We start from the raw sequence: 26573 nt of genomic DNA on the forward strand, positions 1-26573 counted from the left end.
TAATAGTTAAGCAAAAAGTTCTATGCATAGTCTGGTACAAAGACAGATTTGCAAAACTCACTTGCCACACCAGAAGTTGACTTAAGTGTTGAAGACCCTTTTCTAGCTCCTGTTGGAATCCAATGCAAACTTCCAAAGAGTTTAACAGGGATTACACACATCTCAAGGTTTTTAAAACGATGAAATTCAGTCATGTAAATATTGCAAGTATAAAGTAAAACACTCCCTTCATGCACCAATGACATAAACCCAACTTTTAAACTATTAGTGTTTGGTTTTGTTTGTTTGTTTGTTTTCCCTTAGGCATTTGGACAGAATAGGTTTTCTTGCAAAGTTGGCAAGTTGCTTCAAAGACAATTAAGCATTTCCAAGTACCTCAAAACCTACAGTGCATCATATGAAAAAAGTGAAAGTCACTGAATAAAATAATTTAGCAATGGATGGTTTTCAGGCAGTCCCCACGATGAATAGGAGTAGGCCAACAAGCAGACAGACTATGCAGAAAAGAGTTTTCAAAGGCTCTTCAGCATAGAAACACCTTTTCAGCATTAATATTTAGCAGCTTTTCAAAGAATCAGGAGCACACACCCCAGACAATTTTGGAAAGACAGCTTTATTTTCCAGTGATTATCCAACTTGCAACACTTGTATCATTGCTTAAGAGCCCTCAAACGGACGAAATACTAAAATTTACAGCTCCAGTGCACAGTTAATTAGATATCTTAATAAAAGTTATCAGTGCAAAAGTAAAAAATAATTCAGTATGCAGTTAAATGCATTTTGTTATAAAGATATTTGGGCTTTGAGCGCATATACATCAAATAATCTGGTAAGATAGAAGCCTTCTTCACACTGTGCTCAAAACAATCAAAACTATTCCAGACCCAGTTCTAAAGACGGGCAAGAACTAACTTTTTCTTTTTAAATTAAAGTCTGAGCTTAGTTACCACATTCATCATGGGTACATAAGCTGAAAAATGTTACAGAGGTCACCTTCTATTCAAACAGGGGTTGTTCTACAAGAGGCTTTCCTATTTTTCATGTGTGGGATACTTTTGAGACATCTACATTTTTTCCATCCACAGCAGAGAATTAACAGCATTCCAGCGTGCCCCAGTGTCGGCAAATCCTCTTTTCAATCCAGATACAGCATGATGATTGATGAAGCTGTTTGGCCTACAGTAGTGGGCAGAGCAGCTTGGCAAGAATTCAGTGTAATTGAAAGAAATCTCAAATACTTATTCCATCTCGTCTACTAACTTTAATCACACTATCAACATGCTGCCAGGAACGGAGCCTTGACACCAAGCCATAGACTCAGACAAGCAGCCACTGTTGGCATATTACTGTTGCAAGACAGGTAAAGCGTTTATTTTTACCTGTTTCCATTCTATATTGGACACCAGTTACATTATGGAAAGATATTTCCCGTAGTACTGGTTAGCTTGCAGCAAATTTCATTAAGGTACTGTGTCTCATTTTGCTTGGTTAATGAGCTGATTAAGTTAACTTCTTCAGTTACGTTGGTGTTAACTGCAAGTTGTAAATAAAGGAAAGCAATACAGGAGCTTCACATACCCCGTTAAGAGTAACAGTTAGTAAGAAAACAGATCAGTACTACAGGCATTTTACCACTAATCTGCTCACTTGTTATGCTGACAAAGAAACAAAAGTCTTTCCTCAACTGCCCTATAAAGCTCTGACAAGCTTATCCTAAATAAACCAATAGCATGTCAAATATTTAAGGTAAATACTGTACTAGCTACAAAGCTAATACAAAGCCTGATATGCTTCTCATGATTACTTTTGAGTTTGTTTTGGCTTTGCTTAGAACAGTGAAGCTTAAAAAGAGAGGTCCAAGACATTTACATGGCGAGAAAATAAATGGAAGTTGTTGTCCAAGCCCATTTAGCCATTTTTATGTTAGCAAAAACCAACTCCCAACCCAAAAGTTGGAATTACAACTGGATTTAAAAGTCTGTAGAGACCTTTCATTGCTGAAGCTTCAAAGTAAAGTATTCCATAAAACAAGTTGGTTTTCCTGAAATCTATGAATGGGAGTTGCAGTTTTCCAAGTGGCTGGAAACTTTTACACCGACTTTTTGGGAAAGGGCTGTGGCTGTACACTGGGATAGCTAACGTTACATTAGTCTCTGTTTTCCCAAATGATACGATGGAAGAGAATTCCAGTTTGCAACTCCCTGAGCTGATGTAGTCACACAAGGTAATTTCCAGTCCCACCTTTCAACAAATGAAGAAATACTGGCATTCCACTTGCCCTGAACAAAACAAGCATAGGGAGGCACTTAAGTTGAAAGTATGCAAAACTTTTCTTCCCATACTAAACCTGTAGAGGACATTCTCCTTTTTTCTTCTTTGTTTCAGCTTTCCAAAAGAATCTCAATTCAAGTCAGAAGCAACAGAGTATTGGCACAAACCCAGCATTATTAAAAAAGAAAGGTCTTAAAAAGAAATGTATTTGGCCAGTTCCTTCTCCATCTCAGAATACTGCTCTTTGAGGCGCTCCATAGCTTTTCTGTGCTCTTCATCCACCTCGGCTCGTTTGTTTTGTTGTTCTTTCATGAATTCCTCCCAGTGGGCTGCGCGCTTCTCTTCACGAGCCATCAGCTTGTCCGCCTCCAGCTGCAAGGATGAAAAGGTACAGTTTTAAGAATCATTTCCATACAAAACCAGAAGGTTTAATGAGAGCCATACAATGTTATGGTATCAGAGAAACTGGACTTTTAAGTTCAGTAGAGGAAAGTGAAACAAGCAAGAAAACATACAAAAAGGTCAAATTAGACAGAAAACATTGAATTTTATAAAGCATACTCCATCCAAAACAAATGATAAAATATCTATGATACTATTAACGTGATAGCACCAGTAACAATGGTTTTTCTAGATAAATAATTTTCTATATAAATAAATAAATAGACACTTAAACGTTACTACCTCACTTAGTTCGCTTCTGTTAGTTTCTAAAGATCATTTCTTTTATTATTTGCTCCTCTGATTACTGACAATGTTCGAAGTATTGTAAGTAGCTGATACAAATCCATATTATAACACAAACATTTTCTTTCAAAATGAACTTCTGATTTCAGGAACATAGTATTCAGTGTTTTTAGCCCTTTAGTTATGGGAGGGGGAGGGAAAAACAATCAGCAAATGGACACTGCTTTTTAAATTTTTTTTTTCTTTTATATTTTTTCCTGCCTTTCTTGTGTTCACACAGAAAGAAGCCGCCTACTGTCACGAAGAGACTCGGTGTCCACTGTACTGAAAGTAACCAAAAGAAAAATAACTTAAATAAAATACAGCTAATTTCTGGTTAAGTAGTCTTAAAGAACTGACAATCTGCATCTAGTACAAGGAGTACGGGCAGGCCTGTGTTATATATGACAAAAATGCACTGGAAGCATTACACAGTCTGAGTTACAAGGAAAACACCAGGCCCACTATATTTCATATTTGTGAGTGCCAGAAAAAAAATTTTGAGAGTTATGTATGTCTAGTATTTAGGACTAAATACTAAAGAGACTAAAGGATCCACTTCAACACTCAAGACAACACTTGAGATTTCATGTCGAGTACATGCAAACAGAATGCTTCTATGTTTCAAACCAAATTATGATAGTCAATAAAACTCCTATAACTTATATGTCAGTCAATCCTGCAACACATTGTTCCTCTTTTATTGATATTCGCTACTTTTCCCTTGAATGTCTTGTTTGTTGAAATAAATTGTTTTCTACATTCTTGAACACATTTTTAAAACTAGAAACAAACCTCATTTCTATTTTACCACAATGCTTAGATTCAGCGTAGTCATCAGATACTAGTCTTGATGAAAAGCCTTTAATACAAAAAGGAAAGAATGAAACAGAATATAACGACATAGATATTCTATGTTTTGAAACCAGCAGTTAGTGTTTCTGCTTTAGCCAGCTAGCTCTCACTGTGATTGTCTTCCTTTATAAATACGTTATTTTTCCCTTCATATTTTCATACTGCTTGGCTTCTAGTAAGTCTGATTTCCTTCACTCTCTGATCTTGAAAAAAGAAATCTAGCTATCTAGAAAGACAGAGCATACACACATTGAATATACATGTCAAAATGAGACATACTTTTGTGGATTCCTTGCACACAGTATCAACAGTCTGGCCTCCTCCTATTATAGATGCTGAAGTCACAATAAATCTAGGCAATTGTTCTTATAGTTGTTCCATCTTCCAGCAGAAGAGAGGATTAATTTTTTACTTTTCCCCCCTCTTTTTAAAACATCAGCAATGACTATTTTCTATGTACAGTATTTCTGTGTAGGAACAAATATTATCATACACCTTTAATAGACATCTGGCATTTTTGTCAACTCAAGGCAATGGAAACCCATTTATGTATTCTTCAACACTCTGTCAGCGCTGCTCTGCAAGATCACATATGGTGGGTTAAAGACAGTGTTCTGGCCATGGAGCATTTTCTGTACATTGTAACAACATTATGTCAAGATACATTGTTTGCAACAGATGCAACATCAGCTACCAAAAAAATACACCAGTGTACACTAATAATTTGACTAGTACACTACTTGATATTCAACAGGTTTCAAAACTGTTGGTGCATCACACATTTTTTGACAGGATGACACAGCAGCTACCCAAACCACACTTCAGCTGGACTAACTCATGGCCCTCACAACATTAACAGTTTGCAAGGAACACGAAACTCATGTTACTACTTTCTATTTTCATTTTCCACTGCACCATTTTTTTCACCAGGATTTAAATTATTTACCTGGTAAAACAACCAAAGACAGTTCTAGAACATGAGATAGCAAAGTTTAGTTTATCTAAAGTCTGCAGTCTAACTCCTTTCTTCTCCCAAAAAACCTCTTGCCTTCCCCTGCTCAGTCTTTAGCTTGCTCTGGCACAGGAGAAGGAACGTTGTGAATTAAAGGGATATTAACAGCCAGGCTATGTATATTGCCTAATCTATGCCTAAATAAACGTGTAAACAGTTGAGCAGTGAGAATCAATTGCTCTAAGTACTTACTCTTTAAATACAAAAAGGCGAGCAGCATTCCACTTAAATAGTAACTAATTCTATAGAGTAAGACTTATTGGAAATAAAGTAACTCCAAAAAATTGCAATTTACACCTTGAACAAAAGTAAAAAGTTGCAGATATTAATAAACACTTTAGAAATTAGAAAAATAAAATTAAGATATGCTAGAGCAAACAAGTAGGAGTGACAAGAAAACCAAGTACAAGACACCAAGGATTTGAATACTGTTTTCACTCCCCGATCCTGGTAACGCTTTGGAAAACCCCACTGTAGAAGCTCAGTGCAAACCTAGGGCGCTGCAGCTCCCTCCTTCCTAGAAAAATTCAAACCCAGCTGTTCCCAGCAGCACCTCCAGATCATTGACACTGACAGCTGACAAGTGGCTCTGTTCGTGTGGGCAAGACAGTCATCATCTTGAAATCAAGATTCCTGTTCCTACCAGCTGAATAGCTGCATGAACAGCAAAAATAATGAAGTGTCATTCTTAATGGATGCGTGCCTTAGGATACAGACCATTCCGCCAAAGCATATGTTACAGTGTAAAGTTGCTTCTTATCAGAAGTTAAAGAATCCATGAGGGAGAGACCTGTGAATGCTATAGCTGTGGGATAAACTTCAATGGGCACTTCAGTCTCATTAGGCATCACAGAACAATATGAGAGAGAAATCCTGACCAAAGACAGGTTCCTCCTACACCCGCATCCAACTGCAAGACCCAAGCTACAACAGATACCACCCCTGGAGCAAAGGTGCCAAAAGGTTTCCCCCATCCAAGTCTTCTCCGGTGACTCGTAACAGCTGCTACTGTGGTACAGCCTTTTGCTTAGCAGAACATCACTCACAGTCTCTTGAGGACCCAAGCTCCCACACAGGACACTGGCACCTAGCGCTCCAGCCACAACAAGATTCAGCTTCTCAGGACAGAAAGATGACTTTCACTACGCAGCTCTGCAAGTACCCTTCAGGTTTGCCCTATATTGTACTTTCTGACCACGATGCTCTCTACTCCTACCACATCCTCTTTGCCCCCAGTGCTATTAACTTCACTGCTTTATCCAACTGACCGTGACACACAGGAGGAAAACCTAACAAAATCAAGACACTATGCAAAAAATATTGTGCCCTAACTGTAGTTGCAGCTGTAGCAGAGCTAGAAAACACAGAGGTCCACACAGGTAGATAAACAATCTCTCTTGTTAAATATGCCATTGACAGTAATGAAAAATCTTTAAAATGCAAAGTTTTTCAAGATGTATAGACATCTTGGCATATATTTGTGTTGGTTAATCAAAAGTTGCTCTCAAAAAGCAGTTTTCAAAAGTCAGCATAATTACGTATATTAGTGATCTGTAGAGACAATACTGAGTGTAATTTATACTATCAATTCATAATTTCCAAAAATTTGTTTTCCAGAAAACAATACACATAGAATTTGATAGTGTGCCTGGCAAATGAATTTCCAGGGTGATTTAATAAAAGTGAGGAAAATAACATCTTCATTTTAAGATAACAGAACTTCAGGTTATTTTCCATTGATTTGTTATTTAGGAAGCTTTCAAATATCATATCAAATTTCTCACTCATCAAGGTCTGACTACTTAAAACCAAAGAAATAACCTCAATCAGTTTGAATATTAATACAAATTGGTGCTGCTATCTTAAGCATCAGGATCCCTAGTTATAAAGCATTAATCCACTGCACACTTAAACTCATGCTGAGTAGAAAAAAAGCACATGAACATCATCTAAGAGGAGTAATCTTTGAAATATATACCTTCTCTTGCTAAATAAGAACTGAAAACTGAAACAAAAAATTAAGGCTGTAGGTATCTCATACAGCTTGCTGACACAAGTATGACAACATTAAGAAGAACAATCGATTTCTAGAGATCTGTATCACCTCAGTGAATACTTTTTCTGAAGTCCACTTGCAGTTGTAATAAATAACTTCTGATCTGTTGAAAGGAATACTTCTTTATTGTAATGAAAAAGGAAATAATTCCTGCATGTTTGAAAATGAAAGTATATTTGCATGAGAAAGCAATTAATTTTTTTCCTTTAAAAACAAAAACCCACCACATTTGGATGAACAGTAATTCAATGTTGATTTTCATTATTTTTAAACTTGTAACTTTGCAAGAGCAACCCAACTTTGTAAAATATAAATTGAAATAAATTCTGGCCCATGCAGAGTCAGAAAAAAACTTAAAATGAAATAAAGATTTATACGACTTGCAAATTGATGAAAACTAATCACAAATTTTGCATTGCTGGTACCCTGTTTCCCTACCCCAAAAATATGCCCTAACATAATTTTTCAGGTTTTTTGACGAGGCTCAAAATATAAGCCCTACTCCAAAAATAAGCCCTAGTTGCAGTTCATTAAAAAAAATTCATTTAAATAGTGTCCAGGCAGGTGTACGTGTAAGAAAGTAAAATTAATTGGCAATAGAATGCAGCAGGACAGACAGACCCTTCACCAAGAAAAGATGGCACCTGACAGACAACTGACAGTTGCCAATGTGCTATGAGCAGGCTACAAGGACAAGAGGTGCTCATTTAAGCGAAGTGCTGTTGCTAGACATGAGAAATTGGTGCCGATGGTTCTAAAGGAAATAGGAGTCACCAGAAATTCATGATGGAATTCAAGGTTTGGAGAGTTATGATGATGTTCCAGAATGTGATGACATGACTATATTTGAATAAATGTTGATTTTTTGTTCAAGAATAAACACTGACTGTTGTTCGTGGAAAAATAAGATACCCTCTGAAAATAAGCCCTTAAGCATCTTTTGGAGCAAAAATTAATATAAGACCCTGCCATATTTTGTGCGAAACAGGGTAATGACTCAAAAAACAGAAACAGGTGAATCTGTGTTTTTGGTTTTGTGTTTTTTGTTTTGGCTTGTTTTTTTTGGTGTGTGTGTGCGTGTGTGTACGGTTTTTGTTGTTGCTGTTGTTCATTCTTCTGTTTCCAGGGCTGCCAACTGAACTTGTAGACTAACAAAATATCACTAAGAACAGCACATGCAAACATGAAAATCAGTATACTTTCATAGAACAATTTTTCAGAGGATAGCCTAATTTTAATTCCTACCTTTTGCCATCTCAAATGACTGCTAAAACAAGCAAACAAATCTGTAAAATAAGTAAAACCCCAGCCAAACAGACAGAAGTCTCTTCAAATAGCCTTAATTATAATTTAGAACTAGCACATAATAAACCAAACACAGGCACCTCAGAAAACATGTAAGTTTCCGCTAGTCTCCTCAGACACTCAAGAAGTGTCTAAAAAGCTATTTTGGTATTTAATTTTATAACTATAGCAATGCAAGATAACAAAACAGAAGCCAGTATTATGATATCACCACCCAGGCTTCAGAACACCACATTTTATTCTTAGGTAAAACCTTTGTAATGTAGGAAAATTGCTGAATGAACTAAAGTGTGTAGACAGATGTACCTGAACCAAGAGGAAGCCTGAGGCAATTCATGGTATCAGTACAAAGGAAATTACCTATAAATTATAATGTTTTAAGCATTAAACAATCCAACACTTCTTGCCATGCTGTAGATTTCTATTTGAACCAAAAAATGGTTAAACTGTCAGCAACAGTACATTATGCTTTAGGCTTTTATTGTGTTACTGACTGGCATTTACTATCATCTACTGCACAGAAAACAAAACAAATTTACCCCACCTGAAAAGATCACCAAGGTAGTACAAATTATACTTCTCCATGACTGTTAATTTGACAAAATTTGGATAATTTGTTTGTTTGTTTAATCAGAGAATCATCTCCTCACCCTCAAACACTCTTAGAACTCTAGCTCTATCCTCCAATAGAGTTTCCAGCTCTGGACCTCACTGATAGAGCTTTTGCCTGTCTTTGATTGCTGGTTACCCATTCTTCCAGCAATTCCGCTTCTCCAAAGAGCATTTCAGTTGTTCTACTGCAAGTTCCTGCAGTCACCCAACCAAACACAAGCCATAGCAAGCTGCTAAACTTCACTTTTCACACACAACCTGAATACTTGGCCTCACTGTCTTTTAGTATAACTACATAAATAGAAGAGTTTGGCAAATTCTAACTAAACTGTGTTCATAACAATGCCTATTACATTTATGAGTAGTTGTTTTCTAAGTTATTTAGACATTATTACATTTTCAGCTTTAATCTTCATATAAAAAGCTGAAATTAGTTTTGAGTTAAAGTTTCATAATTTGGTTTAGATATAAATCAAAGCTTGTCTAAATTACAAACATAGCTATTGCGTTATTAATTCCTGTCCTGGGGATTCCCTTTGGTGTGTTAGCAAATGTACATATTTTGGCAGTGACCTCTTTCGTATTCCTTTTATACCAACATCTAAGTTCAGACATTAGTTATTTGGAAAAAATCTAATCTGCTTATGAAACTATTTTTTCACTCAATAGCACATACTGCTTGAACTTGCAAGAAAGTAAAGCCGCCTTGTATATAGGACAGACTCACATGAGTTGGTTGCATTTATTTCTACCCCTGTTTTATAGTCATTGGTTATGCAAGAACTTAACATTTGTAAAATCATAAAGATTTTCAGTAAACATTGTTCTTAGTATTACTTGGGCTATTTTTCCTGAAACTAAAAAACACAAAGAAAAACCAAACACACATCAGAACCCAAACCAAAAAACCCACCACTTGAGGCAGACACAGGCTTTGAGAAATGCTACCATACTAGTTCATGCCACAGGCAATTCAGAGGTAGGACCATATGGCAAGTGTTAGGTAGCTTCCAGTATAAGCCTGTATCCTTCTACATAAAAATATTTAAAGTAAAAAAAAACCCCAAAACTAGTATATAAAACCACGTTTACAATATTTCTTTAAGTCTTCTCTAGTTTCTCCCACAAGCTTAAAGTAATCCACAGCTTGAACTACTAAGTAAATATTACTGATCTGGATGGGCAGACTACTCAATGAGATAGGAGATTCCAAGAATACTCCTTACACTGACACTCCCGTAATCTCAAATTACTTTACACCATAGGTGAGAATACTGTAGGGACAACATCGTTTCCCTTTTGTTACTTGGCTGATACTAGCAGCTGAAAGGAACTGCAAAGTAAAAAAGAATTAGTAAAGCAAATAATCTTAAACCTCATTCTATTCAGCAGAAATTGAATTCATTTCACTGAGGCCTGTTCACACTAATCACTTGACACTAGATCTTACCAAAACCCTCTAATTTTTTCATAACACATGATTTTAGAAAGGAAAAGTATTTACCCTCAAGTGGCTCCACTATCATGACGATTCTTACCTATAATTCAAAAAAAGTTACCTACCTGTTCTGACTCGCATTTTGAAAGTTTCAAGCCAAGAAGTTTTACTATACAAGCTTAAAGAAATGCTACAAATCCTGAAGATCTGTTAGTATTCCTACACTGCATATTAAAAAAAAACAAACCAAAGAGTGGAAATATACAGCTAATATTTTTTAAAAAAAGAATAGTTACAATTCTTATTGAGTGTTCATTTTATAAGTTATAATTTATTTAATTAAAGTTTTACTTCAAACAAACAGTGGCAGAACTATAAGAATTTCCTACTTAACTTCTCTACCAATATCTATGCTAGTGTTAGACAAAAGCAAACTTTGTCAGGGTTCAGCAGTGTGCTAGTCGCACAGTACCAGTATTCAATGGCAACTGGACTGCCCATCTTCATCGATTACTAAAAGGAAAGAAAAACATGACTATCGGCTTACATAAATCAATGTGCAGCCTGTTTCGCGTGATGGCCACAGAAATGTCTTTGGTTTTTCTGAACTAAATGATTATAAATAACGTTTTGCAAGTCAAAAGATAACACAGGAACACAATCATCAAGGAGTAATGGGAAAACATAAAACTAATTACTTATATAATTTTCCAAATTTTAGATTCAGAACACATGTATTTCAAATAAGCAAAGTGTAGCCAACTGAAAAGATTCCAGTGATTCACATGTTCCTATAATATAGTCCTTCATTAAATAACCCATCCACAAGTGAAAAACACACTTCCTTTTCAGCAAGCAATATATATAATATGGTCAATGTTCTTAGCTAACTAGGAAAGATTTACATTTCCATTCTGGTAGGTTAGTAGGTGCTTTTTGTTCCACAGAAAATAACTTTTTTATACTGAAGCTTTCCCTTTTTGTGACAAATATTGTAGTCTGAGCTTGGAGGGAAAATAAAGCAAAGGAAATAGAAAAAAATAGTTTCCATACACCAGGAGATTATAGGAAGAGCTAGCAATCCCTTAACTCTGCAGCTGAATACATATATGGTGCTGCCGTAAGCGTTTTATAAGTGCAGAAATCACCCCAAAAGAAGTTTTACTGCAAGTATATAAAATATACTTTTAAGTTTTGGTGTACTGAAGGCAGACAGACTTGCTGTAGAAGCACAAGACTCTTAGTTAGATCCCATTATAAGAATCTAGCCATCCATCCTTTACCTTCCTCTCTTCATGCTCCCTCTCTTGGAGTCTATGCATCATTTCATTGGCAGCTTGCACTGAAATAACAAATTGCAGTACATCAGTCTGTTGTTCTAAATCAAAGAAACTTGCCTGAAAGGGATTTAAAAGACATGAGGCAGTTGCAAGTCAAAGACTATATTCCACTGTGTCACTTAACTCTGCACAAAAAAGATTTGTCAGTATTTGCTGGAAATGCTTTACACTGATAACTGCATGGGGGCATAACACCAAGTTCAACTCTTGTGCATTCTAGAAGCCAAAAAAAGAAAGGCAGCTATGTCCTCTTGTGCCCATACTCCTTAGTGCTGCTGATGAACTAGAGTGTACTAATCAGCACCTCAGAAGACAGGAAAAAACCCTCAAATCACTAAGTAGAAACAAGTGACCAGGCTCTATGTTTAGTTGAGTTTTTTTCTTATTTTTTCCCTATCAAATGTAAGAAGTGATTTAGTATAAACTATATACATGGAGAACATCTTTATGATGGTGCCAGTCTCTTCTCTTGTGAGACTAAGCCTAGGAAAATTTGTCAATAGAAACAGGAAGAAAACCTGCATAAGAATACAGTTCCTAACTTATTTAACACTTAACACAGAATTAAATAAACTAATTTTCCCAAAGCAGGCATTTCTCCCACTAATGCATCCTAGTATTGAGAAATACTGTACATCGTCTTAAAGCTGGTGACTTCTCACACCAGGAGGCAGCCCTCGTAGCTGATGAGGAGCTGGGAGCACCATGAACTGGAAGATCTCTGCTGGCTGACTTTGAGCCACTCAGGACCATTAGAAGACAGTTGCAAGTGACAGTTATAGCAGACTCTCTACAGCAAAGGATGGAGGCTCCCCATCTGTTCATGTGATTTGTCTGTCATCTAGAGAGGCTTGCCAGGATGTTGCAGAGAGGCTACTGAGGCTTGGACTGGTGTTCTTCCATGTAGACACCAGTGGTACTCAGAGTGACCTGCGAAATATCAGGAATGACTACAGGGATCTGGGTGCAGCGGTCAAAGGCACATCGGGGTCCAGGTAATGTTCTCCTCAGCCTTCCTGGTGACAGGGACTCGATGGATCTTTGGGGTTAAAAGCTAGTTGCACAGTTGGTGTTGGCAGCAGGGGCTAGTTTCTACAATCATGAAACCCATTCTGAGCATCAACGGTTGCTTGGAAGAGATGGGATCTACCTGATTAAACAGGGTAAAAGTATCTTTGCCAACAGGCTGGCCAGCCTAGTAGGGACAGCTTTAAACTAGAAATGACAGGTGAGGGAGTGAAAAAAAAAACAAAAACAAACAAAAAAACATAGCACCCTTTCCAAGGATCACGTCCTCCAAGCTCAAGAAAGGTCCATTCCAACCAGTAGGTAATCAGCAGAGGGAGCAGGAGATCTGCATGGATGAACAAGGAGTTTCTAACTGAATGGAGACTTAAAAAGTGTACAAGAGGTGGAAGCATGGGTAGGTGAGCCAGGAGGAATATGTAGTTGCTGTATGATCATGCAGAGACAGGGTTATAAAAGACAAGGCTGATCTGGAGTTGGATCTGGCAAAGGATGCAAAGGGCAACATGAAAGGAGTCTACAAGTACGTAAACAGCAAAAGGAAAACTAGGGAAGATAGAGCTCCTCTGCTGAAAGGGGCAGGAGAGCTGGTGCCGAAGAACATGGAAAAGGCCAAGGTATTCAATGCCACCTTTCCTTAGACCTTACCATAAAGACCAGGCTTCAAGAACCCCAGGCCTCTGAGACGAGAGGAAAATTTGGAGCAAAGACAACTTACCCTCGGTGGAGGAGGACGAGCTTAGGGAACACTTAAACCAGCTGGAAATATTTGAGTCCCCAGGGCCTCACAGGTTGCATCCATGAGTGCTGAGGGAGCTGCCTGATGTCACTGTAAGGCCACTCTCTCTCTCCCTCTCTCTGAAGAATCACTGCAACTGGGAAAGGTTCCTGAACACTGGACTCCGACCCTTAAGAAGGGCAGAAAGGAAGATCTAGGGAACTACTGGCCAATAAGCCCACCTCAACCCTGGGAAAGGTGATGGAAAAAATCCTTTCGGAAGCATTTCAAAACACATGAAGGGGATGAAGTCATCAATAGTAGTCTGCATGAATTTATGGATGGGAAAACACGACCAACAGGTCTTCTACAATGCAGTGACTAGCCTGACAGATGTGGGGAAAGCAGACAATGTTGTTTACCTCAGTTTCAGTAAGGCTTTTGACAGTGTCTCCTCTAACACCCTCAATAGACCAGCTAACAAAGTATGCATTAGGTAAGTGGACAGTGAGGTGGACTGAAAATTGGCTGAGCAGCCCAGCCTAGAGCCTGCGATCAGCAGCACCAAGTCAAGTTGGAAGCAAGTCACCAGTGGTTTACCCCAGATGTCAGCACTGCAGTCGATACTGTTTAACATCTTCATCAGTGACCCAGATGCTGGAGCAGAGTGCGTCCTTAGCAAGTTTGCAGACGATACAAAACCAGGAGGAGTGACTGACAGATTATATGGTTGTGCTGTCATTCAGAGGGACCTTGAGCAACTGGAGAATTGGGCTGAGAGGAATCTTTTGAAGTTCAACACAGGGAAATGACAAGTCCTGCATCTGGGGAGAAATAATCCCAGGCAGAAACACACACTGGTGACCAATAACACAGCCTTGCAGCAAAACAAAGTGGCCAAGAGCATCCTGGGCTGCATTAGGAAAAGCATTGCCAACAGGTCAAGGGAGGTGATTCCTCCTCTCTGCTCAGTGCTGGTGAGGCTGCACCTGTGGTAGCGTGTCCACTTCTGGGGTCCCCAGTAAATGAAAGAGATGGACTTACTGGAGTAAGTCCAGCACATGGATGACTAAGGGAGTAGAGTATGTCTCATATGAGGAGAGGCTCAGACTGTTCAGCCTGGAGAAAAGAAGGCCCAGGCAGGATCTCATCAATGTGAATAAATATCTGATTGAAGGGAATAAAGATGAGAGACCCAGAATGTTTACTACACTGCTCACTGACAGGACAAGAGGCAGTAGGTACAAACTGAAACACATGAGAATCTATCTGAACACAAGAAAACACTTTTTTCCAGTGAGAGTGGTCAAACACTGGCATAGGTTGCCCAGAGAGGTTGTGGTGTCTCCATGAGTAGAGATATTTGAAACTCAACCAAACATAGCCCTGGTCAACTAGGTCTACCTGCCCTTGCCTGCACAGTGATGTTGGATAAAATGACCTCCAGAGGTCCCTTCCCACCTCGACCATTTTGTGACTTTACTACTAATGATCTATTGCACAGCTGACCATTAGAAAGTCAGGTAGTACTCCATTCAGAAGGCATTAGAGCATATGCATTAATTGCATAGCTAAACTTTACGTTTCAAATATTTTCCTGCCATTGTTTTATGTGCATAATCTACCATTTGTAATTCTGCCAGATGCCATACAAACAAGTTATATGGAATTAAATACTTATTCAACATGTTACACATAAAATATAACAAAATCCACACACTGTCATGTTTCAACTGCATAAATTTGGCAGCTAAAGCTATACAGCCAGAATAAGAAGCAATGTGCTTACATCTCTTGAATATTTCATTCAAATTGCCAGGCATGGCCTGCTCACACTTAGGAAGAACGTGTTCATTTGTTTCAAAGATTGTGTTCTTTAGATTTTCAAGTACTCGTAGTTCTCGGAGGCCCCGTTTTTCCTGCCAGAAGAAATGAAAGAAAATGAGTGGCTAAGAAGGAACTCTACTTTCAAAATAAGATAGTTTCCCAGTTGATAAACAGATATCTTTAACTCAAAGACTAAACAGTTTTCTATTAAAGTGTTACTCTATTTATTTAGCACAATTGACGAAATTAGTTTTGTGAAAAACTAATTCTTCACAATGAAATACAGTAATACTTTGAATGACACTTCTAGCCTTTGTGAGAAAAGTTAGTATTTACTAATGAAAACATTATCTATACAAACCTGCACATTTTTCCACACAGTGTAGAGCAGTGATGCCAAACTCATTTTCACGGGGGCCACATCAGACAACCTTTGAGGGCAACCGCGAGGCTGATGTGGCACCCGGTGAAAATGAGTTTGACAGCCCTGATCTACAGGATATCAAAAACAACAGAGAGAAACAGAGCTTAAAAGTATTACATTTTGTAACTCAGCTGTTACAGAGAAATAATACAGCAGTGATTTTGCTTGCTTGATGTCTGACCTTCCAGATATAGCATGGTATGAAGTTAAAACAATGCAAGTAAAATTGTTTTTACTGAAGTAATGCAATGAAGTCAACACAGCTGACTAAAGAGGCAGCCCTTCTTCTGGTCACTGCTGATCATGATTAATTACATGAAGAACAAGCTTTGCTTTATTGCTCTGAAGCTATGGCACTACTTCCACTCTAAATTTCACCTGTACTTTCCTTTAGATAATGAAAAAAATTCTGAAATCTGCTGCAGGCTGCTGCCTGCCCCCTTCCCCTTCTTCAGAGTTATGAGTACAATTACACACAAGCATTCCTGCACTGAAAGTTGCTAATCATAATGCAATTCTAGATGATAAAAAAAATGCTTCAGCACATGAAGTGGGCAACTGGATCACCACGCCCCATTTTAAAACTTCACAGAGGCACAGACAAGTAAAGCTTCTTAAGTAAACAGGTTCCCAGCTTCCTGAATGCAAATCTACATTCTTCACTAGATGCTGATCACTGAAAGAAGGAGCTTACATCCTACTACAATTAAAAAATATCTGATGTCTCAAAGTTAGAAACGTGTATTTTTTTGAAGAAACTCTAAGTTGCAAAAATGTAAATAATTCTCTGGTTTTGCAAAAAAAAAAAAAAAAAAAAAAAGATTTAATACATGAAATTTGTCTAAGAAATTCAACAAGACACTGGGTACAATGACAGAAATATATGAATTATAATTATAAACACATAAGTTATAATTCTGTGACTGAGTTTAAAATTTTCCTTTCTATGAAAAACCATGTGAAATTATTTACTCTATCCTCTAACTTATATAGAAAAGTTTAGTTCACATACTTCTTTTGTACAGAGACAAATGAGACGTGCTTGAAATATTAGCTATGGGGTGGGGGGAAGACATTTTAATGTCATTTTTCATAAAAACAGCTCTGCACACTACAAGTTTGAGGTATAACTGTATTTTCAGGACTAACGTTAAGATTTTAAAGTCCGCTTTCTGTAAGAATGAAAATCTACTTTGAAATAGCCTTTTGCTGACACAAGATTCTACTTTTCTAAACTTTTGCTGCCATCTTGTGGAAACCATATTACACTCCCCAAGCAAATTTGGATATAAACGCTTTTACACCTTCAGTACTTCAGCCTTATTTGCAGCCAATCAGAGAACATTCATTCCATTTTTAATGATTTTCTCATTTTGCATAAATTGTTGCTCTTCTCTTCTAGAACTATTATTTTCTTTCACAGAACAAAAATTAAAGCAAAATTAAATCACAGCTATGCCAGCTGAGGCAGAAAGCAGTTTCTTAGTCAAATGTGAACCTGTATCAGCCAACAATATTTTCCTTAAACCAACCAGATTTCTCTAAGACATTAGAATTACATCACTCTCCTACATCAATATTCTTGCCAGACTTTCACAGGAAAAATATCTGTGACCCCTTCAAAACTTTTTAAATAAAAAGACTTAAATTACTGCCTTGTTTACTAAAGTTGTAGATATAGATTATAGGTGTGTCATTTTTGGCAAGAAATACACGTCAAGTGTTTCTGAAGAAAATTACATGCATATTATAAACTCTAAAAAGATGCTAACACTGTTTAAGGTCTCAGATTCTGAAAATTACAGCACCCAGTAATATACAAATACTTACTTCAAATTCTTTAACAAAGTAACGTATTTCTCCCTGAATTACTGGTCTGTGATCCAGTAGTCTTGAATAGATTTCCCCAACATCTAGAAGATTAATGGAAGTCAGATTTTTAGTTTTTCTCTCACACTACATACTAAGCCAAACGACACCAGGTAGCACGACATACTTGCAATGCAATAGGCACTACTGCTCACCAAATACATGCAAAATCAGAAGAGCACCACAATAACATCTGTAGGCTGCTCTACCTAATCAGTAAACTAGCGGTTTAGATAAAATGCAATGAAACAATGTTTTAGGTGCCATAGACACCTTTCTGTGAAACATTCTCCTCTGCTTCTCAGCACCCTGTGTTTCAGTCCTCTGCAGTACAGCTTCCATATCTGACTGTTAACAGTGGTAAAAATTGGATGCAGAGCAGAACTAAAGGCTACAGCTCAACAGAGATTCACAGTTTAGGATATGGGAGTTTTCTGCAGTGAAAGACAAGAAGAAAGCTCACTACCAAGGAAGCCTGTTAGCATTTTTTTTTTGTATTCCAGGGTCAAAGATTTAAAACTTACTCTTGGGGAAGAGTATTAACAACATAAATATACACAAGAAATAATCTTGGCTATCACACAGAAAAAAAAAGCCTACTCAATTTAAAAGCAATCTGATAGCATAGCATTTAAAGAAATATACACTGTAGTTCAAAAAAGCACTTTAAACTGATGCTGAACTGGCAGTACCATCTGAAAAACAGTCCAACTTTTCCTCCTGCCACCAGCTGTCTATTCCCGCCGTGTGGCTCTCCCTGTCTGCTGCACCAATGAGGATTTCTTCAGCAACCTGAATCTCGCCCCATTCCAAAACCAAAGTGCTGAACGATGACTTCAAATTGGGGAAATAACACGGTTACAGTAAACAAAGCACAGGCTAAACCACTTTCAAGTTCGAACGCTTCTGTGTACAGGTTAACTAAGGCAAAACACGGGTGCATAAGTGAACAAGGCACAAGAGTTTCCCAGTGGCGAGGACTCAGCTTCCCGAAACAAAGCCACGCAGCTACCCGAGTGTCAAACCAATAAATAGGTTAAAATAAAGCCCGCTGAGCTTCTTAGGAGCCTCACGTCACACTTGGTGGCGCCGCGGAGGGCCGGGGAGCGGTTGAGGGGCCCGTCACCGCCCGTTTCGGCCGGGACACCCCGCCCCGCTCAGGGGACGCGCTTCCCCCGGACCCGGCAGCCCCTCAACGCCCACCCCGCCCGTGCACCCTGGGCTCGGCCACCGCAGGGACTCGCTACCGAGCCGGGCCGGTCCCGCTCCTCACCCTTTATGATGGGCTGAATCGGGGATCCGGCCGCCAGCGTCTCCCGCTTCCTGTCGCTGGGGGGCGGCGGGGCCGCCCCGCTCCGGCCGGGGGACGCGGGGCCACCCTCGCTCATAGCGCCCAGCGCCCCGGCTCCGGCGGCGGCCCCCGGGCAGCCCGGGCCCTTCCCCGCCCGCCGAACTTCCGCCTCGCCTCGCCGCCTCGGTGTGAGGTCATCGCGGCGCGCCCGCCGCCTCGGCGCCCCGGCAGCGGCGGCCGTTGCTGCGGTAACGGTGGCGGGACCGGACGGGCCGAGCCCGGCGGCGCCCGCCGAGCTGCGCTGGGGAGGAGGATTTTCACACGGAAACAGCCGCGGAAACAACCAACCCGCGAACGAACCGAGCAGACAAAACCCCGCCGAAACAAAACAGGGATGGCTTGCTTACTTGTTGGGTTTTGTTTCAGCAGAAGAGATGAGCGTTCAGATAAACCAGTTTGCTTCTGGGTGTTGAGAACGCGAATAGCCACTGGTGGACTTGTGGTCTACAAAAATTAAGAGCAGAAGTTTTTTAGTAACTATTAACAAACAAACAAACAAGGCAAAAAGTACTTAAAAGCTCTATAGGTTTCTTTTAAAACCATTTGACAGTGTCAGGGTATTTTCAACATACTTCCCTCCCTCCCCTTCCCCCAAATTACAGTATATTGACTTTCTTTTAGTGTTGTGTGTGTGTTTGTTTGTTTGTTGGGGGGTGGTGTGTTTTGTTTGTTTGTGGTGTTGTTGCTGGTTTGTTTGTTTCTTTCTTTGTTTTCCCATGCTACACGTACTCAATAGAACAGCTTGATCTGCCTTTAGGTCATTACATCTATTGTTTTATTTATTCAGATATTTTTACACATTCTTTGTACTTGCAGTTCATACCCTGCACTGTTTGGTGTCTGTGGTAAATGAAGGAAGAACTGGACCACTAATTCAGCTAAAGCTGCTACGACCGACAGTGTCGTGACCTGGAAAAAGCCACTTCAGCTGGAACAATTCCTGGTTTATTAGTAGAACACAGGAGTAGTAGTATTTCTTTGTTAGAAATTAGTTCTGCCCATGTTGTATTCTGCAAAACTTTTATAAGTAAAAGCAATTGCCTGGCTGAGGAAAATAAAACAAACTTTTTATGCTTTAAATTTTATGAAGCTATTATGACACTCACAAAATGATCCTATTATTAAATTGTGTCACATCATCAAAGCTCAGAAACTGTTCACTGAAATCACTGTAATGTTTTTCGACAATACTTCTAAACTCAGCCTTGAGAATGAGTGAACTAGTTTTGCTGAAATGCTTTCTCCCAAATCAGTCAAAATATGGTTACAATCTGAATAAATAATAAATGAATCTTACATTGGCAAGTGTTGAATGCTTCAGCAAACATTATTAAATTCAGTATAAACATAACCCAAAATAGTTTTTCATTCCTTCACTGTTACATAGTTTGCAAATACTAAGTTAAATAGACAATAATTAACACAGAAAAAAAAATACTGTTCCCTTTCACATATCTTTTTGTCCCCCCAAAGTAACCATCTTTTGCAATCTATAGATTAGTATTTATATTTTTCCACTCTGATCTAAAGTACGTACGCACTTGACAATCACTAATAAATCGCATTAGTGCTCATATATTAGTAATATTTGGAGGACATTCCAGCTGGCTTAAGGATCACTAGTAATGAGGGATAGAATTGTTCAAATGTTAATTTTATTCCCTTCCAGTGTAGCTGCCATCCTTTGCTAGTCTCTCTCTCAGAGAAGTTATTTCCCCCTCTAAGCCCTGCACTCCAGCTATCTTTTTATTTGCTAAGGAGGAAATCCTGTGGCAAAGGGGGTTAATAACTACTGCATTTCTAGGAAAGATTTTTTACATCACGAGTAATGTCAGGTTCAGAATTACGGGACTGCAACAAGGGCAAATCCTGTGGCAGATAAGTGCATTGGTTTCTAGGATTTCTGTCCTGAAACCATTTCTCCTCTTTGTTTCAGTACTGTTTGCTTTGGTTTTTTTTAAAGGAATATGCTTTATTTGCTGCATTTATGCAGTTTTTTGTTCTCCCCCGCTTACACTCACTGCCCTGTCAAGCTTATTCTCAAAACATATTTAAAAAAATTAAGGAAGACTTAAAGAGGTGATGGCTATAAAAAGACAATACTTGCGGAGCCCCTAACCTGTCAGTTTGTAGGAAGTAGTGATCAAATCACAAAAACATGGAAACAGCTATGGCTTGGAGCATGAAAATCAACATATGTAGTCATCATGTATTTTTTTGGAAGCTCGGCTAAACAACCTCTGTCACTTTTGCCGTGCAATGGAACCCACTTTCTCTTTGAGGGATCACCCTGCCACTCCCCATTAGCATCAGCCACACTCCAAATTGCAAAAATCTCAGGCTGACCGTGCCGAGTCCTGTCATTTCCCCCACAGGCTGTCTGGCGACGATAATCCACTAAAGGATTGTTTCCTCCCAGTGGCAGGGTCCGAGTCAAATGCCGGCAACAGGCAGGGAAACCCAAACCTGTTGAGGCAGACGTCTGCCTGGACAGAAGGAATCGGAGCGATGGACCCTTAAGAGGGTGAGGCGGGGGGAGGATGGACAGGCTTTGCGCCAGCAGAATAATTCCATGGGCTGCATCCGAGATGGGAGACTGAGGCCGCCATCGTGATGGCTGGAAGTTTGCAGGCTGCGATGCCGGCCAAAGTGGGCCCCAGGCTGGGCTGTTTGGAGGAGGTGCCTCGTCAGATTAGCCGTGCGGCCACTGTATTTGATGCTTGAGCTGGACGGACAGGCCTGCCAGGCAGAAACTGCTCAGGCAGATGATGCCAGGGAGGACAAAAATTATCCAGCGCCAAGACTAAGAAGACAGATGACACCCAGCAGGAGCAGCAAGCCAAATCTGCAGAATCCACAACGCAGCTGGCTAGCCCCGGGCTACCTGCCTCTTTGAAGTGGAATAGACATCACCGACGAGCTGTCAAATTAGATCACCAGCCTGGAAACGCTGAAAAAGGTTTAGTTCTTCCAACAGAGAAGGGAAAGTTTAATAGATGAAAATCTTCCTAAAGGGGCCAAGGTAATGTGGGAGGGGAAAGGGGAATCCTTCAGATGCAGCAACAATGAAAAATTACTCACCATGCCTGCCTGCCGAGCGAGAGACGGGACGCACGGTGTTCTGCAGAGGCTGTATTCACCACCAGAACCAAAAATAAAGGCCATGCCTGCAGGAACGTGCACAGAGCAGCAACAAGTAATCCTTGCTACAAAATCGATTCCCCTTCCCTCCAAATCTGTGATATCTTGATATGTCACCCTGGAGCTGGGCTCTGAAGTACTATAATACTCAAGATGTGCAGCGGCGGGATACAAAGACCCAGCCTGAATCCAACAGCTCGGCGCAGCAGAGGCACATGATGGCATCTCCCCTCACACATCTTTTGCAATAACATCCAAGCACAAAAAAATGTGTGAAATACAACTCAGTTTCGATAAATCCAGAACAAAAATTAAGATTACCAAGTGAGTAAGCATGTGCTAAGGTGTATAGTGAATACGAAACCTGGCGTTTCCATTAGGGACAGCAGCAGCACGATCCAATTATAGATGCAAAGAAGAAATACTGCTCTTAGGAGGAAAATATTAAATGTATGAATCCATTAAGCAGCTGCACCATTGCAATTACACTTTGAAGTTAAAGACCGTGAAACAGACCAGAGATTAAAAGAAGTGATAAAATAGAAAACCAAAAGAAAAAAAAAAAATCAAATAGGCTTACAGATCCCTCTTCCTAGCAAAAAGCCAAAGAGGTAAAAAAATTACATATGAGTCTCTCTATACACATACAATTATAAAATCAAGATAATGTCTCTATTCCCAACTTCAGCATTCATGTAGCAGATAAACCATAAATCACCTGCAAAGATGCAAACAGAAGATGGTAGCAGATCAGAAAGAATATGAACCAGACCTCTGAAAAAAGAGCTTACAATGTATTTCTTGATAATGATTTCATAGGCGTTATGGATTCCTTTATTTTAATCTCTCTCAGCTAGCCACTTCTTAAGTACCTTGTCTTTGTCTCTTCCAAATCCACAGCACTAAGGAGCAACGTTCTGATCCATCTATTGCTTTTTCACGAAGAGGAAAATAAAGACGTGCAAGTTTTAGAGCTCTCATCTGTAATGTAACCTGGGTGTATTTTATATCACGGACAAAACAGTGTTAACCCTTCTAGGTCACACTTTCATATAAAATAGTTAATATATGTGGGTGCCTTGAACTGCAAAGTGCTCATGTCCATCTTAAACCTTGGTCTCAACCTCCTGCTAATAACCCAGGATCCACACCCATGCTGAAGAGTCTAGATCACTCTTCCCTCAGCTATAATTATAAGAAATGTGTGTGTAAGAGAGAAAGAAAGAGAAGCTGAAGAATTATCAAGACGCTTCAGTGAACTATAACACCTATTAGGAAGTTTAAGATTTACCTTAAAAAATAAGTTCCCCGTTTCTATGCCTATGTTCTTCCAAAGATTCAGATGGTAGTAAGGAATTGCTTGATGGGACTGTTTCAACTGCTAACCAGAAGTGGTATCTCCTAACTGTGTTTCTCTGTCAAAACTTGGATGCCAACCTAGTAGGTAAATCACTGATGACATAAAAGGAACTTGACAAAAAGTATGTTATGCATTTAAGCTATCATAAAAAAAAATTCCTTACAGTTTTGCTGCTGAAAAGCCTACACTTCAGTTCCATCTGAATGGCCAGATTTTCTTAGTATCTGGGTCTAAACTAGAACTATTTTTTTGTATGGTGTAACACAGATCATCAAAAAATTTCTCACTCCTATTCACTCTTCTCTAATCCCATATTAAACCTGGATTTTTCTATAAATCATTGTTGCCCAGTTTTAAGTGTCAGTGCAAGAACTGGCCCTAGAGACAAAGTGAATTCTGACATCTCACTTGAAAGTGAAGTTACATGTACAAAGATGACTAAAAATCATCAAGACATTTCTAACCTGCCTGATGCAATACTTAAACATCTGTTTCCACCTGGATTGCCTGCAAGCAGTGGTCATCGGCATCACAGGGAAAAAGACAAGTCACAGTGGTAAGTGTTAAGATTTCACTGAACACTTACGATTATCGTATTTGTTTCACTGTTGAATTCTTCAGTTGCTGAAAGGTTGTCATGCGGCACTATCTCACCATATGGCAACAACCTCAAGTCCTAGAGGCACATACTTAAAAGACCATAACATGTCAGGTCCCTTGAATAAATTAGATAGAACAATTATGCAAAATAATAATACTGCAATGATGAGATACATTAACACATGAGTGTCACTCTTCATGAAATGCTGTGAAAATAAATTCCACACATCACCGTGGTCGCCATCATCATCAAACTGCAAAGCAACAAAAGTAAAACAACATCACAGTATTTACTGTGCCCTTCAGCAACCAAAATTTTAAGAAAGGAGGTTGCAAGGGAGGAAAGTCACTTTTAGTAACATTCGAGTGAAATAAAATATTACAGAAAGACAAGCAGTAGTAGCTTTAAAAACAGCAGAACATTTACTCATGCACACTCTCTATACAGGCCATCAATGTTAATTTCAGAGCTCATGTACATACCTCATCTGTGAATAATTGGAAGCATCATCTTAAAAAGTGTACCCGACACAGTCTCAGATAGGCCAAGCTATTTTTTTATGATTTTGCATAAGTTTGTTTACAGAAGTAGTTGTCCTTGATGATCAAAAGGCATTGGACAAAGGGGAAGAGGGAAGAAAAATCAGCATCATCTGCTTTTCCTGGTCAACTTCCTAAAAGCAAAGTCCCTTTGCTTTTATCCTCCTCCCCTTTCTGCTTCCCCATGCAGGGGAGAAATAATTGAATTAGTCAAGTTAGCATTGGACAATGACCAAATGACTTGTAGGCAATATAGAGTTAAATTTTGCTAATCCACTTCTAAACATTTCACCTGTTAGCTAAAGGTTGTTTTTTTTTTTTTTTTTTTTTTTTAAAAAAAAAAAAAAACAACCCAACATTTCAGCAGCAGGTAACACTTCTACACCAGAGCAAAAAACTGGCAAAAGAGGCCAGGGGATACTGCAGCAGTAGCATGTAGCCACCTTGAGAAATCCTGATACTTTGCAACAGCAGCTCTTCGGGATTTAAAAAAAAAAAAACACACACAACTTTGTAGCATCATCCCTATAAAACATGTCTAAAAAGATGACAGTGTTGTTTTCTGCAATATTTTTAGTCCCGGTTCTATTTCAGTGTTCTCAGCTGTAACGTAAGCTGCTATGTCCATGGATGAAGGCTTGCACATACACTTTCCAAATGAGAATTACTTCAGTTTTGTAATAGGATATATAATCAAACAATCTTTAAGATGAACATGAAACTTCCCCAAACCCTGACCAAATGCATGATAATTCCCACTCACGCTCCCCTTCAGGAACAGAAAATGGCTCATAAGAGTAGAATTCAGTGGAAGAGCAGGTATTTGAGTCTAAGTATCTAAGTCTCATCATCATTTGCTCCCAGTCATAAGTGGGGATAAAGCAAACTCACTCACATACATACTACTAGGGAACAAACATTTAAAGAAATTTGGACTTGAAATTGGAAACTGAGAACCGACAGTGAAAACCTGAAGCCCTGCAGTAGTCAAATTTGGAAAGTTTGGAGTATGAAGCTTCTAATATACATTTGCACTAAAGCTCACTCCACAGTTCTTGCACAGATCTCAAAGTTTCAGTGAGATCTTCATAATTAAGTACATAAGGGCTGCTTCTAAATAGCAAGGAACAAGATTAACTAACATGAAAAATGGTACAGGATGAGAATTAAGTCCCCTGGGAAATGACAACTTTTTCAAACCAAATAAGAATATTTTCATTTTTAACAATATAAGACATTCCTAAATGTAACACTGTGTGCCTGTTAACCCCTAAGAAGTTCCATATATACAGAAAACACCTACTTGAGAGCCTAGAAATGTCTAAGCTCAGCTTGCTCATGCAATTTTCTTCTGTTCTTTCACATGTTAGGATATATATTAATTACCTCATCTCATTATCTACCTACCTTTTTCCAAAGGCCTTGTAACATTCAAGACACTCAAACAGCTATTCAAGATGTCTTTATATCTACCTTACTGGGTGGGAGGCTTCTGAAGTAGCACCCAAGTTAACACAAAAGAATGTATAAATGAGACCTTGGTTGCTCAAGACTTGTAGAAACTAACACAGAAGTTTATCCATTGAAAGAAATACAAAAATATTTTGATATTTTAGTGTTTTAAAAGAAATGTTAACTGAGTTGTGCAGAAGCTAATTATCTATTCAGATGTATCCTTAGGGCATTACGTTAACACTTTTAAATTTGTTACAAAAAATGGAGGGACCCCGTTGTACAGTGAAATGACATGTCCAAATGTCCAATTCAACAACAGTGTCTTTGTTTTTAAAACAAACTTTAAAACATTTAAAGTAAACTTGACAGACTAGCTCATTATTAAAGCTGTGGAAGGGGGCTTGGTTGATTTTGCCTTTTTTTTGTTTGGGGTTTGTTTGTCAGGTTCTTGAAACTTGCATTTGCACATGTGAGACATGCAAAAATCTTGAAAAACGCCAGGTTTGTTACCCAATTTGAAAGAAAATGCTTCTAGAATCTAAAAAAATCCAGACACCACAAAATGAAGCAGCAAGTGAACTAACCTTTTACAATCTTCATTTTGCTTACTGAAGAAAAACTAAGAAGTTTCACAGCCAAACTAAGAC

General features: G+C 38.9%; 1 protein-coding gene across 1 annotated transcript; it reads right to left on the minus strand.

Annotated features, from left to right (window-relative positions):
* Positions 1-592: 592 nt before the first annotated feature.
* Positions 593-18960, minus strand: BLOC1S5 (biogenesis of lysosomal organelles complex 1 subunit 5). Its single transcript, XM_082044851.1, has 5 exons — positions 18753-18960; positions 17441-17523; positions 15149-15278; positions 11559-11617; positions 593-2643 (listed from the first exon to the last, which is right to left on the minus strand). Exons 1-5 carry the CDS (start codon positions 18865-18867, stop codon positions 2464-2466), a joined length of 567 nt encoding a protein of 188 aa, XP_081900977.1. The 5' UTR covers positions 18868-18960; the 3' UTR covers positions 593-2463.
* Between the last annotated feature and the right edge of the window lie 7613 nt (positions 18961-26573).

The sequence above is a fragment of the Streptopelia decaocto genome (genome assembly GCF_964273445.1).
Source record: "Streptopelia decaocto genome assembly, chromosome: 2".
NCBI lineage: Eukaryota > Metazoa > Chordata > Aves > Columbiformes > Columbidae > Streptopelia > Streptopelia decaocto.

Bases quoted from the DNA above. Each gene is read 5' to 3' on its own strand.
- BLOC1S5 (XM_082044851.1), bottom strand. From the start codon at position 18,867: ATGAGCGAGGGTGGCCCCGCGTCCCCCGGCCGGAGCGGGGCGGCCCCG. The intron at 15,279-17,440 runs GTAAGTATTTGT...TTCTTCTGGCAG, and splicing joins ACTTTGTTAAAGAATTTGAA to GAAAAACGGGGCCTCCGAGA. The intron at 11,618-15,148 runs GTAAGCACATTG...TTGTTATTTCAG, and splicing joins GAATGAAATATTCAAGAGAT to TGCAAGCTGCCAATGAAATG.